Below are 21,196 nucleotides of genomic sequence, written 5' to 3'. Positions count from 1 at the left end.
CATAATAAGTGCGGCATAGTTTTAGCATATCTGTCTCTGAATACACAGTACTATTAACCCTATGAACAAGTCAAATTGAAAACCGAAAGGACTGACAAGCCTAGATAATAAAAGCCTCTTATACAACACATCTGGTCTGACAATCTCGTGATAGGAGTCTCCTACTGGACCACAGCTCCACTTAAAAACAAACAAAACTCAACAATTTGAATCATTACTTTAGGCTGCATCCTCCATCTTCTTTTTTTAAGAAAACAACCTAATTTTAAAAGTTTGCTATCTGCTAGTCAGTCTGTCCTCTTTCAATAACCATGGGCCTGCTAGCCAATTTCAACCAGATTGTTTTGTCGAGTTCAAGAATAAAAATCAGTGCTCTTACTTAGGAAGACACAGAAAGAACAATTTATTATAATTAATATATTTAAACGCCCACCCCAAGCAAACAACTCATCCAGCACATTGTCTCCTGCCAAGTGGGAGAGACAGCAGAGGAAGAGAAGGAGCATAACAGCAACGAGGTCAGGTGTTCCGGTGACAGAAGACACGCATCAGTAGGAAACTGGGTTTGATTAGTTCTGCTGCTCACAAAGCAGCTTGATTCTTCTATGACTTTTAAAAATAATTAGGAAAAGGGGGAAAAAGGAATAAATTTAGACACTGAATATCGAAACAAGATTACCACATACCATACTTCTTACGTATTTCATCATGCTTCTGTTTTCTTTCATGTCTCCTGCAACAAATAAAAGCATCAGAACATTCAGACTGTTTTAAGCTGTGAGCAAAATATAATTATATCTGAAAGACATTACAAACTTCAAAAAAATCACATTTATCTGTTATGTATCTTCCCTTTAATATTCTCTGTAACTTCTTACTAATCAATAGCATCAATAAATAAAATATATTTCCAAGCATAATGAAATGCATTATCTTTCCTATATAGAAGTAACATGCCTGGATATACATATATACATAAACACACATAAAAAGCAAGTAGCAATACTGGAGGATTCTCTGATGCTTTCCAGCTGGGAGTATAATTGTTAATATAGCTGTGAAAACAGCGTGCTTCAGAACCACTATTCAATATAATAATTTCATGAAGATAAAAGGTGCTGTAGTAATCGTTTTGTTTAAGCAGTACAGCAAGCGTAAGTGAAAACTATTAGTTTCTAAAATCCAGAATTGTAACCATGTAGGGAATAAATTAAAATATTGTGCTATTAAAAAAAAGATGCCTCTAGTTATTTCATCTAATTATAAGTTTTCAATACCACACTGCCAAACTTCAACCATTCACACAAGGCAAGTGTCTGATGAGTTGATTTCTTCTTCCCCTCCCTTTTGTAAAGGTAAAGGGGGAAAAACAGAATGTTTTCCTTTTAAAATTCCTTCATCATTTCTCAGATAACGTATCTTCATCTCAAAGGGATCATAAATTTTGCTTAAGAACAAAACAAGCTCCTACATAACTGTTTCACTAGGATGATCCAGGTTCTATTTATTTTGCAGAAAGGACATAAAATTTGACAAAAGAATATTCCTCTAACATAAAAAATCAGCTGTTTGTTGTCCCTATAAAAAACCAGCCCAATTAGACAAGTTGTGACTTTCCCCGATTCTAATTTGCACATATTCAGCAAAAAGCTGTTAGGCACTGACAGCTTAATTCACTAAAGATCCCATCTGCCCTATGCATATTCCACCTTCAAACAATTCCCACTGCTAATCAGATTCTGTGCGTCCTCAGAAGCAATTATCCCGTTTCCTGTGGATCTGAAGGGTTGAACTGGCCTTTCCCTGCAACTGCACTTCTGGAAGGCTTGCAGATAAAGCGTGATGAGAAAACCAAGAAAAGATTGACTCAAAACCTTCCGCTACTGTTTCCCTGAGATACCTACCCTCCTTTCTATCCCACTCTGCTATTTGGGCTCAGGCACCATGGGAAACAAAACAACCTGGCCAAATTGAAAGAGGAAGAAAACTGGGGTGCTGAGAGGTTAAAGAGAACAAGAAGAATAGTCAGGGTTACCTGCTGATGGTAAGCTGACCCCAGGATTCCTACTTTGTGTTGCATTAAGATACAAGCATGACACACAGGATCTCAGGAAGAGAATGGAAAAAATCTGCATAAAGCAGCCTTCTCTTGTATAAAGCCGATCCTTATTCCTATATGGTTTTCATGTGACCTCAAACCAAGTTTTCTGGCGGTACTAATGTTTTTGACCTTTTTGCATGCTCTAACTCCAATAATGGAGACTCACTGCTGCAGTTTCAATTGAAATCTCAGTGCTTCAGCAGTCCATCTGAACCTGCCCTGAACACGGAAAGCAGTAAGTATCTGCAGAAGGGGGGTTGAAATCAGTCTAAGCCTTAAATCTCAAAATACTTTAGGATGCCACCCCAAGACTATTTTAAAAAAATAAAATAAAATCTAAAAGCCTTAAATTATTACATTGTTTAAGTCTGAAGGGTATAATTATTAATATTTAAGGAACATTCAAACTTTGCCAGGCAGCCACTACTGTGTAATAGAATCCATGACTAAATCCGTGCACACTAGGGCTTAGGTACACATCAACTGAGCAGAGTCAGACAATTCTGAAGAGCGACTGAATGAGCCACCCAAAGGAGCCTTACTGTTAACATCTTACACTATGATCAGCCAATGTCATCGTACAGTGCCTCCAACTTGGTTCTGTTTCTTAATACTACTGCTATTATTCCACCTTCTGCATGCTAAATTCTTGGCTCTTCTTATAATTTGCCCTCAGTGCTATAATAATGTATTTTTCCTGATAATAACAATTCATAGCTTTCCATACTTTGTTATTTGTAAATGAATTGCAAACCTTTATCCCCACCCCCAAACACTGTTCTCCCTTACCACAGCCCTACCAAATTATACTCAGCAGTTTCTCATTCAAGATATCACTGCTTTTCATTGGTTATCAGCTTCTAGCAAATAATGATTTACAAATTACACAAATCTAGCAAAGGTACCACATATTTGCAGCTGTAAAACAAGAAAAAGACATACTACTTGATGCCTTTTTAAATATGATTTTTCATGTTGTAGATGACAAAGTCAAATAAAGGTTTAAAGCTATGCAATAAAATACCATTTTTTCTTCTGTACTTGTAGCTAAAAACTGAATCCAAGTTTCCTTTGCCTCTTGCTCCTTGTTAAGTACAAATTCTACATTTCAATGATTTCAATCTTCTCCAAGTATTTTTGCAGAATTCCCATGAACAGTGTCAAGGGGCTGAGAACATCAGGTGGGTTTGGGTTTTAAAGATTATCAGAACAACTAAATTTTTAATTATTTCAAGTAACCTCTTAAAAAATGATCTAGATGTCTTTATATGGCTGACAGAAGGTAGGTTGGCCAAGAGCCACAAAGATGAAGGATAAAGTGGTGGAGAACAGACTATTAGAGACTGGCTGCCAAGCATCCTTACTGAACACCAATGTGTAGTAGCAGCTATTTTAAGGTATTTACTTGTTTTTCTCTTCAAAAACATAATAGTCTAGGTACAGATCCGTACCTAGACACTAACACATTCCTGGACAGTAACTGACCATATTCCTTTCTAAGTTCTAAGTTCACAGAATCGCTTTGGTTAAGTTTCAAAGGGACCTCTGGAGGTCATCTGTTCCATCCCCCTGCTTGAGCAGGGCCACCTAAAGCAGGCTGCCCAGGACCGTGTCCAGACAGCTTCTGAAACCTCTAAGGATGAAGACTGCCACAGCCTCTCTGTGCAACCCGTGCCGGTGCTCCGCCAAGTCTTCCAACAATACAAGACATCGGAAATACACAGAGAGAAAGAGGAGTTCCAGCGGCCAAACCGCTGGCAAAGAGCAGGTCCTTAGCAGCTAAAAAGGATAGACCACATAACACAATACTGCATTTCCTCTGTAGTTGCCTGGTCAAAAAAGGCATGTAAGACTATGTCCTGCAGCAATTGGAGCAGTTTGTCTGCTTCAGACAGTCCTGACACAAGCTAGGAAAGACAGCTACTGCTCTGAAGCTGCAGCAGTCACTCTGGCAGGGCAGTCTGCTCCCAGAGATGCTTGTTCCATAATTCAAGAACGGATTCAACCTTAGCTCTGTGTTGCACGTAGCCCAGTGCGTGCACAGCAAACCCTACCCTCCAGAAGCATCACATTTCCTACAGATTAACCGCATTAAGAATTTGAAGTTGATGTACACACCACAGTGGAAAGGTTATGGTACACAATTATCCCCTGTGCCCCTGGTCATGAGCCACTGCTTTAGAATGAATGCAGGTTAAGTGCTGATTTAACTGAACATCACATTATTTAGGATGGATATTTCAGCACAACAAGGCACATGGTTTTGACACGCAACGAAATGTTGATATTCCTCACAGAATTCCTTTTCTTTAGATTAAAGCTACTTCTTTTTCCTTTGTTGTTCTTTATTTCCCCTTCACCAATCCAGTTTCCAAAAAATCTAAACCAGTCAGAATGACTGCTATCTCGGAAGAGTAAATAAATGCAGCTACACATCAGCTACATACTGCTGACATTGAAAATTATGCCTATTTGAGGTATTTTCTAAAGGTCATCTCCTGACATTAGACAGAGTGACAAACATTGAATGAGGGACCCAGCTTGTCAAGGTTCTTGAGGTAAAACTAGTATCCATCTTGGTACATCTGAAGAAATGGAGCCAATTAGGATTAGCAAGCTGTATTGGGGTGTCTTGATGTTTAAAGAACATCTCATACCAACTCTGGAGGTATTCATAGTGTCAGAAGAGTCTTAGAGGATGTTTTGCTATGATTTTTTAAAAGCTTGCACATAAAAGTCAAAGCACAATAACCACCACACAACTAGGTGGGGTTTTCTCTAAAGATATTAGAAATAACAAAATCATAATGCAAGCACAGGTGTGCAAAGTGTAGGACTTGTACTGAAAAAATTCCAAAGAATTGGAACCTACAAAGAAAGTGCAAAAAAGCAATTTTTTATTTTCAGTTCTTTGTATTTTTCAGTGAGTTTGAGAGACAGAGGAATCATAGAGCGCTCCACATTCTAAAATATCAATTGCTTGACTGTTCAAACGAATGCATAACATGCCTTTCTATGTTAGTGTATTCAGGACATTCTTCCATCATGACTTCTTCCATCACGCCAGGACACTCTTGGAGAGAAATCACATTAGATGCTACATTCTATGCATACAGTATCACTTGCCTTCATTTCTCTCTCATCTCCCTTCATCTTCAAAATCAATTAGTGAACTGCGATCAGCCATTAAGCAATCCTACAGGATGGCTTCTGTTTTACTATAGCCATTTACGTCTTCCCTACCAGACCCATTTGATTCTCTTTAAAAAACTGAATAGAGTTTAAGGTTTTAGACAAAAGCGCTGCAACAGCAGCATATCATGCCCAGCTGTTAGCTGCATAAGACAGCACTGAATTTTTCAGATGACTTGTCCAGAATGCAGTATGATTCATTTCATGATACTCTGTACCCCTGCTAGACTCTGGGAATTCCATATTTTTCCTCTTGGTGCCTTTGTGCAAGTCTTACCTAAAACCAATAGAATTCAAGACCAAGAATCAAGCAAAATCTTCTCTTTTCCTACCATCTCATATTTCATTGTATTTTGTAAGACAGCACCATTATCAGATGTATAGGAGGAAGCTTCTCAACAACAGGATGTAGCAGTTTGCTACTACACAAAGGCTGTCAAATGTTTGCAGCAAGGCGGCCCTGGACACCTGTACTCTCACCATCTCACGGATTTCAAGAGTGATATGAGCTAACAAGAAAACAAGAATAGTTGGCTACCTGTGAATCAACACTTCCTGGAACATTTCACTTGGTGAACGCCTTTTTTGAGGGCAGGAAACTATCAATGACTAATAGGAAAGACTAGTGCTAAGAGAACTGTACATGGCAGCATTTCAGGAGAACTAAGACCACGGATCGACACTTTAGTTTCAAAAGGAGCCAGAAGACGATACAACAGAAAGAAGGATAGGGATATATGGAAAAAGCCCTTTTTCCATATATTTATGGAATTTATGGAGAAGCATCTGACTAGCACCATATGGGAGCCAGTCACCACATTACAATAATTATTAACCTAGTCATCACTGCGAGCTCAGCTGCGAAGGCTGGTCTCATGGGCATACACCCTGATATAACAATGTCTCAGATGAGCTTGAGAATTCACAATTTACTAGAGTAATCATACTACTGTTGCGACATGCCCCACACTAAGGTCTCAAAGAAAAGAGTATTTCTGCATGAGAAACTTAATGCCTCCATGCAAAAAGTTCCCTAAGGGGAGTCACCTGGAAGCACACCTTTGCCCCCTGCGGTCCCTAATCATATTTAAAATGAATCTGACCTCAGGAGAAAACAGCAACAGCAGCGAAGGAGCCCACCTGTTATACTGCCACCAAGTATTTAGCAAACATAACCAGGAAGTGGCAACTGAGGATCAATTTCCTTGCCAAGTCTGTAAGGACTTAGACCCACACCTGACAGCTCCAAGCCTAGCATTAGTCTGGTTAGGACTCTCCTCTTAGCTGAAGATTAATCCACTGAAGCTAATCCACTGTGAATCTCCAAAATAAAGACTACAGAAGGAATTACAATTCAAAATGTACATAGGCTTGGTAGGTACCACGTATCATGATCTTACTTATAAAAACTGTTTATATAAAAGACAATGTAAAAACCATGAACAGTCACTTGAGAACTAAAGTAATAAAATCCTCCATCTGGAGCGATGCTGTTCTCACTGAGCAGCGCTGTACCAGGGTTGACTCTTTGAAGCAATACTAGTCTTGTACTTCTTCCTATGCTGTGCTACAGTTTTAACAGAAATGGCAACGGGGGACTAAGTTTAAAATGAGACCTGAGGCAAAGTTTTCCATTTCCTGAGCAAAATTCCTAATAGGTATCTAACTCAGAGGTACCTGTTCAGTCACGGAAATACAGTCTCCTAACCAGGTTTGTAAATCTCTCACTGAGCCCAGTTCTGTAAAAATCTAACACTGTCATGCCAAACTTCACAATACCTATTGGACCCTTTGTTTAGTACTCCGTGTATTCCTTAGAAGGGCAGAGTGCTCCTGTATTACCAAGAAGTGTATAGCTATATACACCAAGCTGCCAAAACTTACCTCTGAAGAGACTGTAGTCTTCGTTCCTCTCTCTTTCTAGCTAACTGTTCCTCTTCGTCATCTCGTCTACTAGAAGAGTAACAAGAGAAGGAAAACGTAAGAGGAGAAAAAGCAATTTTAGTGCTATACAGTCAGTGTTGACACTTATTTTTGGAAAGTGTTTATAGTCTCATCTGAGACTTCTTCACAGCGATGTATAATTTCATTTCTGTATAATTGGAAAAAAAAGTACAATTACCCTTTCACAATTTTATTACACCCAAACGCTTTGCCCACTGTAGCAATGTGCCATTCAGACTCCAGAGGACAATTTAAAGCCTCTGAAGGACATGTTGCAGACTTCTCCTGCTTGCCATTTTCCCCATGTGTCACACCCCATTTAGAGTAAGCCTACTGCACACACAGTTAAGTTCACTGTTGCACCTTCGAAGAAGATTGATAGTTCATAAGCCTTCAGTGCCAGAACTATTTATCTTTCCCAACAACCATCACTATCCAATCTCAAGTTGGCCCCAGGAAAGTGGTCTGCATGAACTGTCTTGGCAGCTGCCCGCCTCGTTATGGAGTAAGCAAGAATTTACCTGAGTGCAACAGCTGTGTGACTCCAGGAAGTGCTGAGTCTACATGGTAGAACTGAGCTGCGCAGGTGCAGGTATGCTCTGAATGCATGCTCTTAAGCTGCATAGCACAGTAAGAGCTGCAACATACAGTCTTTGCCTGCCAGAAGGAAAGCTTTGCGACTTGCCTTTGAGAAAGCTCAGCTTCACTTATTCAGAGGTGCCACATGAGAGTGGTAGAACTCTAAAACACATGCCAAAGGATATTTGTCTGCTATTTATTTCTGACAAAATTAAATGTCAATTCTTCAGGATTTGTAAATGGACACCTGCCATGCTTCTCCAGAAGTTGTTAATTTTTCAGAACTAAATGCACTCTGAAGATGTCTGATTTAAATATTTACACTATTAACACACCTGCTAATAGAGCAATGGACAGCTCTAGCACCACGCATCTGCAACAACCAGCACACAAGTTAAGCAAGAGTGACATCCAGTGGTTAATTACAGCACGTGTCACGTTTTAACAGATACAAAAGTCACAGGTTAGAACTGTAAATTGAACTCAATTTTTCCATCTGCTCAATCATGTATTTGAACATGTTAGCTGTTCAAATGCAAGCAAATTCAGAATCCATGTAATGTTTCATGTACAGATGTTCTAGTCCCTCCATTTTTGTTTTCAACTGAAGAGTTAGAAAGCCTGGGGGACAAGGGGGTATTAGCAACAGGAAACAGATGCACCTTTACTAGAAAGGCATGTTAGATCCTTTTGTTTGACTAATTAATTCCCCATTTTTGCATGTCCTGGAAGACTAGTAGCTCTCATTCTTGGGCATCCTTCTGCAAAACTACTTTATTGGAGATGCTGTTATCTTTTAACTATGCAACTGTCTCACTTCACATTGGTGTTGCAAAATATAAAACCACTAAATATATGAAATGATGGTATAGGATTCAGAAAATGTATTTCTTCCCCATAACAAAAAAAGCATAAAGTAACACCCATTTCTAGATACTGCAAAGGAATTGAGTTTTTCCTCAAATTCAGGAAGTCTGGAATTAACAGCCACTTTTTTTTAATATCCTGAAGTTGTCAAGGAGTCTATTTGGTATAGTTCCACGATTAATTATATCTCAAGTACATGGAACCAGACTCAAAGTCCAAATACAGGATAAAAAATAATGAACTGAAACGATGCACCAATAGTCCTAGGAATTTTGTGGTAGGGATGGAGTCACTTGAGCCAACTACATCATTAATGAGGGCATTAATGCTTCTAAATATTCCATGTTCAAGAAAAAAAGTTTGTCATCTGAATGTTAAAACCTCCCAGCTTGCAAATTCTCTGAAGGAACACTAATGCTTCTGCCAAACAAGGTTATATCTGAGATGCGAGAAGATACATCAAAAATCAATAAAGCAGATCTAATACTACCCTTTTACAAATTTTCCTTTTTCCAATTCATACTTTAAAAAAAAAATACTGTTTGTTTTGGTTTGGTTTTGTTCTCTGTGGAAGGAGTTCCCAACCTTAAGGAAGCAGAAAGCAAAAGTACTCCTGCTGGGAACGAGTGGGTTTAAAGCCAGTAATATCTCAGGCTTCAGTGTAATAATACATTCTGGATCTTCCTGAAATAATCTGGACTACACTTTGACAAGACCTTTAAAGCTGTTAAGTGTCAGAAGATTAAGCTTGACGCCTCTGGAGCCATGACATAAACCAACTCTCAACTAACCCTCTATATTTAGAATTAGATGTTACAGCAGTGATTGACGACTTAGCTAGTAACACTGAGGTCTGACACAAATCTCTTTTTGTGCAGGAATCAAGCTCTGTTTGTTGGCATGTCAGCCACTAGAGCCAATACAGCTCCTCTGAGAGGAAGTTGGCAGATCTTACAAAAATCTAAAACAGTCTTCAGGGCTTATCAGCACAGGGCTAAAGAGCCACCAATTTTTGCACTAGGATGGATTTGCACTAAGATGAACCAATCTACCAGGAAAACAGGTACATGCATCTTCCTCAGGGAAAAGAGAAGGGAATGACAATTTTTCTTTTTCCTTGAAAGCCACAGCGTACAATTTTACTGTGGCTTGAAAAAAGCCACTGCATGACTGCATAAATTCTAAAAAAAAAATCAAACAAGAACAATGAATTGTAAGTACTTGAAATAGTGCCAAAATCATTTCAGACCAAGAAATAAGGTCCATATTTTGTTCACATGAGAAGTACTGAAGCATGTAAGGTACAGAGCGAGCTCAAACTACCCTGCCCAGAAACCTAAAAACTTGACTGATGCAGAGGAGAACATTGTGCTGTACCAATAAACATGGCTTTTTGGGTGTTTCGTTATGAAATAATCACTGATCACTTCAGATGGCAGCACTGAGTCTGTGTTTAAGCTGCTCATCAACTGTTTCACCCCCACTTTGAGGGACATCAGCCAAAGAAGTACACCGGTAGAAAATAAGTTTTACAAGTCCTCCAAGATCTAAAAGACTTTTAATTTTTGCAGTATTACTTTACTTGAAAATAAGTCAGTCCTCCTTAGTATCTTAGAGCAAAGAATTATCATCTTACATTTAGAATATTTAATTGAATTGGCAAACACACTTAGATACTGACAGCATGCTGACAGACCCTGGAGCAAACTCTGAAGCATGACTACCAAACACTGTAGGGCACTACTCTGTTACATGTTCCCCACTTTTTTGCTGTACCATGAGCTTGCCTTAAAAGAAGTCATCCGTTCTGTTATCACAAGAAGCAAGGATTTATTTGGCCATGCAAATATTTCATATCCAGTCTTAATAAGGAAACGTAAAACATAGAATTGCAAAGCTATAGCTTATTTAAAAAACACATCTATAATTCTGCCCCTAATAGCATCACTTCACTGTCCTTTCAGCATCATTTTCAGAATCACTACATGTCACTAAACACCTCCTTTTTGTTGTGTTTTTTCAAACAAATACAAAGTGATCAAAACTAACTGCCAAATTAAAAGACTCTTAGTATGTTGGAAAGTAGAATTGTAGGTTGGTAGGTAGGGTAGACCAGCACCCAAAGTTGGTAAAGGAAACAAACAAATACACATTTACCTCTTGGAACGCTTCCTGCAGTAACAGCAGTAACAGCAACAGACAGCTATGGACACCAGAATGAGCCCAGCTATTACAGCTATGGCAATAATCAAAGCCTCAAAGTTGACTGAAAGATATGAATACATTCAATTTGTTAGACTCCAACATTAACATTTACCTTTCTGATAATTCTTCCCCTCCTTCCCAAGACCCCCTTTTCAGCTCTGTGTACAAAAAAACCACAAAGACACAGCTCTGTGTGATCACCCCAGTTAAACCTTGGTATACCATATTAGAGTTTAGGTGCTATGCATGATCTAGACTGAGAAGACATCAAAACAAATTGCTCTTTACATACACCAAATTATTAAACATTCATTCTGTAACACTTCGTATTATGTAAATCTTCTGGTGCAGTTCCACAGTTTTGTCCCCCAGTTGCTACCTCAGCCTCTGTACAGGGTGAACAAAAAGTCACGTAGGTGCAGCATTAGTGCGTATACACTACAGGCAGCAGGGAGAGAAAGAGCAAAATCAAATGATATGACAGTATCAGTCAGGGGATTTGAAGGAGCCCAACAAAAAGACACTCCACACTACCTAAGTCACCTCCTACATCCAAAGAGCAATTAACACATGGACAGGGGTTATTATTTTGATAGCATAAGCTCCAACAACTGTATCTGGTCTAAACAGAGACAGGACTGCATTCATAGAAAAAGTCAGAGATGTGTCGTTCTGGAAAACACGTCCCAAGAAGCAAACACACAGAAAAATATAAGCAAAGCAATGGACACAGCTCCAGAGAACTATTTAAAGGGTGTAAAATGAAGTGACTCAGGGAGGTTCTAACAACAGAGATTAAAAAACAAAAATACCTCCACCCCACACTGTCTTGCTATTTCAAAGCATGATGGGGTGGCAGTGAAGCTTCTATTCTCCTTTCTCCTACCTAAATCCCTCTGAACTCTGTCAAAATTCAGCAGCCTTATGCTGCCATACTAAATAAAAAAGCAGCTGCACATGCTACTTCTAGCTTTACTGTTTCAGGGTACTAGTGATGAGCAACTCAAACTCAGCAAATCAATTTCGGAAGGTCTGCCCTCTCTGACCACATGGATTAGCCAAAGAGTTTCTTCTGCTAAGTCTGTTACTTCTCCACTGACCTCACCAACTCGTGTCTGACACTTATCTTTCACAGAGCTTGTGAAAGATTAGATCCCAGCCTTGAAGATGGTGCAATGGACAATCTACCAGTTTCCTAGTAGTTTCTTTTAACAGTCAAACCACACTGAAACACAGCATATGACTTGGACAGTATTCCCAGTTTGATCTTCCAGTCATTGAATTAGGTTCTGTATCCTTCTTCTGCATTTTAAGAACATCTTTAAGATGATCGCCTTTTCTCAGTAGCAATACATTAACAAAGTATCCTCCCAACATTCTTTTTGTAGGCAGACTGCTAAGAAACTGTGAGTCATTGTTCCAGCTTTTAAATCATAGTTTGTCATCCTCACATGAACCCTCTCTTTCTCAAGATCCTTTAAAAAATACTGACACAAGAACCATGCAAAGTTTAAGTATTATCATAATGGTGCTGCATACAAGTAGAAGATGTACTCCTATTCCTCTTCACAAGCAGCAATCTGTAGCATTAGCAACCTTTTTACTGCACCACATCAACTTCACTGTTTATTCCCCTAAACCACGATGGCTCATTCCACAAGCAAGAGACGTTCAGATCTAGATACCCTGAATCCCACTATAGCTTTATGAGCCCACAACTACTTTATGAGCCCTGCCAATAAGACCATCCTCACTAATAAAACTCATTTTTATGTGATATGACAACATGCAGCCAAATCAAGCAGCATGCAATTCTATTAACAATAAAGAATTATTGTATGTATACTCAAAACATTAGAATACCTTTAAAATTTTCATTTTCTTCTGTACTGCTTACATATAACGCACACGTTTTAAAATAGAAGCTTCAACATACTGAGGGTCCCAAACAACATGAATTTTGATTAAAGAAAAAAAGTCCTGCTAGTGTTTTACAAGGATCTTTCAAAATAATTCAATATAAAAAAATTAAAAAATTAATCATGGGATGTAAGCATACATAAAAGGTTGACTGCTCTAACTGTAAATTCCTTTGCTTTACATATACAAAATTAAATGCAATCTTAATTTGTTTCATAATCCCTGACTAGAATCAGTTACAATACTTCCCCAATAGTTTGTGCTCTTCATTTACATTATGGATTTCTCTGAACAGGACACATAACGTAATCATTATTTGTCTGGGGTGACAAACATGAACATGATAAAGTACATCTATAGTGTCCCAAGCCTAGTGAACAACTTAAAGCTGATTAAAGCATCAAAGCAACTATGAAGGTGCATAAACTCTTCAACTTACAACTTTGATTTTGTTACATATAAAAGTATTGTAAGTATTTCATAGAATCACAGAATCGTAGAATGGTTTGGGTTGGAAGGGACCTTAAGGATCACCCACTTCCACCCCCCTGCCATGGGCAGGGACACCTCCCACCAGACCAGGTTGCCCAAAGCCCCATCCAGCCTGGCCTTGAACACCTCCATGGATGGGGCATCCACAGCTTCTCTGGGCAAATTTTTGCTTGTGCATTGTAATTTACTGGGAATGGTTTATAATACAGTTTAATATATAGTTCCTCAACCTATACATTTTCTTATGAAAACATTTCACCACGTGACTTCTCTCATTCTGTTACTCCACTAAGTTATAAGCAACTAAATATAATTTGTTCAGTGTCCTAAAAATGGTTTAATCTCCATTAAGAAAATAAAGAATACTATTTATATTTTTAATTGCTATTTAATTGAAGCAAAAAAAGGTAATTTGAAGCTATTAAGTGCACAATAAAATTGTCAGTATCCAGTCTGCTTTCCTGTCTCAGCTATTTCATTGCTTATTGTTTATGAAAAACAAAGCAATTAAGCTAATTTGTATTCTGTTGCTTCCATACCATTTTTTTCCTTCACTGCTGGTTAGTAATCTGTCAACATGTCTTATTCCATATAAAATTGTAACTGGAAGCCAGTCGTTTGTTTTTGAATTTTGAGAGCTGCAATATTCAACTTCATTTGCAGCAACACTTAACCAATACCTGGCTCTTCATTTTATTTGCAGAAAGGAAAAACAAGCCCAGCATTCTCACAGGTAATTAAGTTTCCTGCTACATCTGAAGAGGATACTCTCAATAAGCCTATGTATTGACCACAACATGCTGCCGCATAGAATCTGTAAAAAAATATATTAAGGAAATGCAAATTTGTTTCTGAATTTCGTTGGTTGCTTTATTTATTTACACTCTTTTTCTGCTGAGAATGTGCTTCAATACAAAGTTTTCATCCTGTGTTTAAGCTATATTCAATCTAGAAACATGAACCACGCCCAAGCCAGAAATCCCTTCTCTAACAAAAGGGAAGTTATAAGAGCACCCTTACTATCTGTAAATAGGTGCAATCACTGCTTTGCAAAAGGACACAGCACAAACGTCTTTCTCTGCTGGCTAGGAGGGAGTTAACTCCCTTCCTAGCAGCCCATATGGTGCTGTATTTTGGATCTGTGGCTACAACAGCACTGGTAGCACACCAGTGTTTTGGCTACTGCTGCACGGTGCTTGCTCAACATCAAGGCTGCTCTTTTTCTGCCTTTGTTCCCCCTGCAGCGAGTAGGCTGGTGGCGGGCAAAACGCCGGGAGGGGGGCACTGCTGGAACATCTGACCTGAAATGACCAAGGGGATATTCCATACTGTACAATGCCACACTCAGCAATAAAAAAATGAGGTAGAGGAAGAAGAAGGGGTCAGCAGCAGGTGGATAGGTAGGAGGTGCTGTTTTCCATGGCGACTACGTTTTTGAGACTGGCTGGATATCAGTCTGCCTGTGGGAGGTGGTGAGCAATTTCCTTCGCTCATCTCCCTGCTCCCCCCACCCCAAATCATAACTACTGCTTTTCCCCAACCCTCCAACCAAATTATCAGGGAAAAGATGTAGTAAGTGGCAGTCCCGGTTTAGACTAAACACTCAAATGTCTCTCTACAGCAAAAGTAAAATTAGTACCTACTCCAGCAAACTCCCCATCGAGCATTTGAGAGCGAACATAATGAAGATGATGGAAGAATGCTTCTTACAGGATAATCAATACAGGTGTTGTTGGTGTAACACCAAAGGCACTGTGCAAAAAAGAAAAACAAAAAACAAGTTATTGATCTTCAGAAAACAGTTTACAATCTAGTGCTCCTCTCCACAGAGGAAATTCTTAAGCAAGTACAATATTGTATTGATACATTGATAGCACTTAGTAGCATGAAGCCTACTAAAGTTTGGTACAATTCCGAAGCAAGCCCAATTTGAATTTTGTACTTTTAGATAATAAATATTTACACTAACCTGAAAATATCTGGGGACACTCCGAGGTACTCAGTACACTTGAGGATAAAAAGGCTTTGGGTTTAGAATTACTGAAATTAACAAGAATTACAAAACCCCAAACCCAACCATGCAAAAATTTTAAAGCCGGCAGTATCTTTGAGGAATACAAAATACACTTAGAACCTTACTTCAGTCCTATATTTGGCTATCAACAGCAAGAAAACCATAAAGAACCTTTACAATTCTACAGAAAGTTTTGCAGCAAGATAATAAAAGATGCAATCCATGAAGACGTTTTGGATAACAGTAAAGGGAATCCTTGACAGAATGGGGTTTTGTAGGACTCATTACAGACAGAGCGCATGCAGGAACTGTGCTCTATCTAACCAGACTATCAAGAAAATCACTCACACATCCTCAGTTGCACAAAAACAGTTATCTTGCTCTCAAGTGTCACAAAATGTTAAATACGAAGGAACCCCTTTGTAGTAGGTTCTGTTCTCTTGAAATGGGTGAGGAAAGCAACAAAACCAATGGATTCACATGTTGTAGCTGGTAGCCTGAGTCACAGACACCTGTAAAATGCATCTAACCACGTTTGCTCAGAACATGCTTATTTTTATTGGCCTGGCTATTTAACTACAAGAACTAGCAGCTGAAAAATAATAAGACTAGTAGACTGGAAGTCACTGTTAAACTTGGTTTGAATGCAGTGGTCACCCTGTTTCCAGCAGGCACCAGATGACCTCACGATGTGCACTGCCAGTGACACCCTGCATAAAAGGCCAGCTGTGTCCCTGTAACGGAGACTACTGCATGCAACTGTTAAAAAGGTGCGCAGCCCTAAGGGCAATAGCTGATGCTGCTACTAACCACTGCAGAGGTTAAAGTAAGAAAATAGTTCAATTGACTTATTCCTGACGCTAAAAATTGATCTAATTATCAAAATTGACTTAAAAAAAGCCTAAACACCCAAGGGCAAAACATTTCCTTAACTTTGATTCCTCTCTACACAACCCACAAAGGAAGGCTAAAAATATCTTATTTAAAAGTAAATCAAATGAAGAAGAGAATCACACAAAGAGAAAACTCTCTCAAGACATTAAGCAATAGTTACTTACACATTAAAGTAGTTTCAGGATTCTAAAGCTCTAACCAAAACCTTTATACATTATTCCTTACAAAACAGTACCTTAAAAAATAAAATCAAACACAACAGCATCTCCATAAAGATACCAAGCACTCAGAACTTCTTGATTAACAAAAACACAAAAAATTGTTATCAATCAACTCTAAGGACCAACCCAATTATAATTCAGAAAAAAAACTGATCATTTTGAATGACAATTCTATTTAACTGAACTAAATGGTAACATTTTATGGTTTGCTTGGAATTATTTTTATCTATTCACCAAAAGTTTAATTTTCATTTTTTATCTGCTGCTACTATCTACGTTATCATCAGTTGGTAATTTCGTCTACGAAGGCAATTAAGGTAACTTCAGCAATCCTTTGTTTTCAAATTGCTTACACAAATGCTAATGGCTTTATTTATAGCCTTTTTTCCTTAAATGTATGCATGAATTGTCTGAATCAAGTCTGAAGTCACCTCCTCAAGGTTAACACTGATGCTACTGCAGCAGTTGCCCTGAATCATCCATCGTTCAGTCATCAGAACAAGCCTGGACTCTGTCACTGGTTTGACAGATTCTGAGAATAATGTATCTATAGCTCTGTTAGTGGCTTCAGTGCACACCTGAAGGATTTATTCTGCTCACAAGCTGAGCACACAGTTCTCAGGCTAATAAAAGTGGTGCTCATAACACCAGTCGCAACACCTGCAGGCATCAGCTGCAGCACCTATTTGAAGTGACAGGCACACCAGTGGTAGGGACAAACATTTAATCTTTAATAACCCGTATTTTATGTTTCCTACATCGTATTTTCGAAGATTAAGAGTTCTTTACAGTATGCCAGGCTTATGATGACAAATAGAGGTCTGGCAGCACACAGTCAGTGGCTACATCACTACAACACAATTTGTATTTTCCCTTTTTTTCCTTATAATTCCAAAAGACACATAGAACAATGTTTAGGTATTTCTCAATATTCCCTAGTGAAAAAGTCTTATGGTAACTTACACATAATTTCAAGACTCCTGAAATATTTCAGTGACATCTAAAGTCAGAATTGGAAACACTCTCACTGTAAACATAGGAGTTTTCTTCTGCACTGCAGTGACAGACACATTTGGATACTTATCACAACCCTTATCGTGTAGCTATAAAGGTTTTGAGCAAAGGGCATGCAATAAGATTCCATTGATTTAAATGTCTACGTTACCACAATCTCATTGGAAATTGAAACACGTTGCTACAAAAGCAGTGATCTAGCACAACAGTCTGAAGCACTCACAGTCTCACGTAGTCAGAGAGGCCAATGTCTGAACAGCTACAAAGCACTGACCCAGTCTGCCTCGGCTGAACACAGTGCTAGTGCTCAGGGCACCTCTAGAAAAAGGCATTTCTAGCTTGCTTACTTGAATTTGTCAGCTCTCATATTCTGGATACAAGAAACACAAGACATTTCATTCACATAGGATTCAGTTCATCCAGCCCTCCCAGAAGACGGAAATTTAACCAATGCTGCTCGAAAAATGAGGGTAAGAATCCAAACCCATAGTAGCAACTTGCTCTGCTGCACTGTGAAAGCACTGAGCACCACGGAAAGGGGAAGCCTGAGTACGGCTTGGTCACTCCTCTCCAGGCAAAGCAGAGAAATACCCTGAGCAACCAAATCATGGGCCATGCTGTAAGAGAGGGAGAATGAAAGCACAGTGGCACCAAGGGGAGGAAGGACATCATGCGGCCAATTTTACCAGCTGAGGGCAGACGAGAGCCAACTGATCTGGATTTCCTGTTATTAAGGGTAGTTTAACTAGCTTCATCATTTTAAGAGAACTAAAAAAAAAAAAAACAGCTAAACAAAACCCAACAAGTCAATATAATATTAAGTGAAAAAAAAAAAATCACCAAATTCTTATCAGTCAGAAAAAAAAGATATTTAAAATCTTACCGAAACATTTTTTAGACATTCTTCACAGGACCTATGGGAAAACTCTGAACAGGCTGGAGAGAAAAAAAAAACAGGTATCATTTATTTTTATTCAGTAACATCAAACATTTAACAAAATATTTAGGCTTTCCCCCCCCCCCCCCCCCCAACTGCTAGGTATGTGCAACAATTTTGATTAAGTAATGAAAACTCAATATTTTCATTTCAGAAGAACTGTAGCAAACAGAGATAGAAAGCAGTCAAGTTTGACCTCTGAAATACTTAGGAAAACAGTTCATGGTTTTCGAAGTGAAGGCACAGGTAAGCCATGCCATCAAGAGAGGATTGATTCTTTACGGACAACATGGGAGACACAACCCAAGAGCTTCCCTCTATCTCTGCAGAGGTTCTCAAGCTTACACTTCAATATCTCCAGTGATTTACATTACATTTTCAGTAGCTGAACCACCAAATGAAGAAATTCATCATCCCTTAGATCCTTATCAGAAAGCTTTTCACCTTTTTTTTAATCTCCTTTAACCGCCTTCTCACTGACATACTATATAGCCTATAAGACCATATAACCAAAAGAATGAGGCTCAAATTATAAAAAATAAAATGAGACTTTCATTTATGTACTCCGTTACAAAATGTTACATTACCATGAGTAACCAGGAAAAAAAAAGTGTAGTTGTGCTTTATGCATTTCTCTGGGTCCCTTAACTTAGAAGGCACACAAGCCTTCCACCAGTCATGGTGTACTCTTCAAGAGCAGAGAATAGAGAAAACCACCTCTCCAACTGAGAACACACTCAGCCCCTCCAACGCACCTTGCAAAAGCAATATGGATACCAGCATACTAAACAAAAGCAACTTTGAAATGTTTGTATTCAAACATATAAAGTTTACAGACTCCCTCTAATATTTCAAGGGACTACTGTAAAGTCTTTGTCATGGAAAAAAAAAAGCATAAGCCACAGCACAACTACCAACAGTCACTCACACTATATTTTAGCCAACATTTGTCAAACAATCACTCCTTCTATTTTAAGATAACGTCAACACTAAGCATTTAAGATGAAAGAAAGGGAAAACTCATTTTTACATACCCAGCTTGGTTTACCAAGAAGTGCTGTCATTATTTCGATAAGCTGTATCAGTTTTACTAAAGCAGCTTCATTAATGCCATGCACCTTGCAGTGTCAGCTACAGCTGCATGAGGATTACATTCTCACAAGGTGATAGGAAAAAGTTATTACCATTCCTACTTTTTTTTTTTTAAAAAAAAATGACTAGAATCCTGCCCACATGTACAGGAATTGTCGTGCATTAATTATAACTAATTATGTTTTCAGTAACTGAAGCACCCATTGTAAAATGACAACCTGTGTGACTTCGCCTTCTGGGAGGTGTCCTCAGGGACCAGCGTAACAGCACACAGCTCCAGCACAAAGGCTAGTCTTCCACAAAATACAGGTAAAACGTTAACAGCACAGAAAATAAAGCCCTGTTTAAGAACTGCCCCTTTCCAATACGCATGGAGGTAGCATACACAGATTTTTTTGGTTGTGTTTTTTAATTTTTCTTTTTTTTAAAAGGAAGACAGGGCTTTAAACCATCCACTGTACACTAAGGACTGCCACATAGCCTTAGGATTGGTGACCCTTTGGGGAGGGAGCTCTTACTATGTCTCTAAAACCGGCACAACCACTCAGTCAGAAACCTTTCCGCACCTACACCAAGGTAGTTCTTAGGTAGTTTGAGTTAATTTGCTCTCTGCCCACATTCTCAGCTTGAACCCTTCTTACCTCCCACAGGCAAACTTCCATGAAGTCTGGAAAAAGGAGTTTTGAACCTTAATCTTATTTCTCATTTCATCCTTTAAAGGTCCCTCACATCCACCTGTATGATACAGATCCTTAACTCCATATAATATGGATCCTTTTCCATACCAACAACAAACTTTGTGTCATGAGCAACCTCCTAAACTCACACAGAAATAAAAACTTGTGAGCAGTTCAATCCTAGGGCACCCATAAGCAGGCTGACTGCCAAAGCAACTAATTTTTGGCTCAGGCCAAGCTCTTCAGCTTGGCTGATGTTCCTCAGAGCTACTAGAAAGAAACAGATTAGCTTGCAGTTGTTAGCAGGTTCCTTCCTCTCCAATAGCTAAGAAACACTGACTGCTCCCTTTCTCTTCTGCCTCAAGTCTGCTGTCCCAAAACCTGGATATTTCTCATCAAGCATGAGCCCTACCCTCAAAGAAAGGCGCCCCCGCAAGCTGGGCTCTAAGAACATTTGTCAAGGTCCATCTGAAATACCCTAATTTAATGCAAGCTCACATGGCCTATACCTTCCTGGTCACGTCTATTAAAGGCAAACAAACTGAGGAAGCCCCCACGTACACCCCGAGCAGCATGGCAGAGCCGAGCGGCCCCCGGCCCCCTTAGGGCTGGCTGCCCGGCCTGAGGCAGCGGCGGGCGGCAGCCTGGGGGGCTCCGGGCTGGGCTGGGAGCCCCCGGATGGAGGAAAACCCCGAGCCCCACGGCTCCCCGACGCCTTGCGGCCGTCCTTACCCTGCACCGGCGGAGTGGCGGTGGGGAAGAAAGCGGCCGCCGTCCCGGCGCAGCCCCACGCCAGCGCCAAGGCCGGCAGCCAGAGCGGCCAGCAGCGTACCGCCACCATGGCGCGGCCCCGCGCCCACCGGGAGCCGCCGGCGATGGCGGGGAAGGGGCGGCCCTGAGGGCGGTGCTGAGGCGGCCGGGGAAGGAAGGGGAGCGGCCGGGGGAAGCGTGTCGCCTTCCGTGAGGCGTGCTGCCTCCTAACAGGGGGGGGCTCGTCGTCTTCGTCGTGGCAGCTCCCCGTCGCGTAGCAAATGGCGGCCGTGCACC

General features: G+C 39.7%; 1 protein-coding gene across 2 annotated transcripts in view; it reads right to left on the bottom strand.

Moving 5' to 3' along the window:
- LOC106039682 (pituitary tumor-transforming gene 1 protein-interacting protein-like) overlaps positions 1–21,193 on the bottom strand; it is a 28,655-nt gene extending 7,462 nt beyond the window's left edge. The window contains exons 1-6 of one of the 2 annotated variants that reach the window (XM_048077497.2): positions 20,882–21,193; positions 18,327–18,379; positions 14,944–15,052; positions 10,841–10,949; positions 7,178–7,246; positions 687–733 (exon numbers count right to left, since the gene is read on the bottom strand). In XM_048077497.2, coding sequence (XP_047933454.2) covers positions 687–733; positions 7,178–7,246; positions 10,841–10,949; positions 14,944–15,052; positions 18,327–18,379; positions 20,882–20,990 — 496 coding nt within the window. In that variant the 5' untranslated portion in view covers positions 20,991–21,193. The remainder of the gene's footprint in view (positions 1–686; positions 734–7,177; positions 7,247–10,840; positions 10,950–14,943; positions 15,053–18,326; positions 18,380–20,881) is intronic. The other variant, XM_048077498.2, reaches the window with a different exon arrangement.
- Between the last annotated feature and the right edge of the window lie 3 nt (positions 21,194–21,196).

This window comes from Anser cygnoides, chromosome 2 (assembly GCF_040182565.1).
Source record: "Anser cygnoides isolate HZ-2024a breed goose chromosome 2, Taihu_goose_T2T_genome, whole genome shotgun sequence".
Lineage (NCBI taxonomy): Eukaryota > Metazoa > Chordata > Aves > Anseriformes > Anatidae > Anser > Anser cygnoides.
The sequence above is the reverse complement of the archived record's forward strand: the minus strand, read 5'-3'. Positions and strand labels throughout refer to the sequence as shown.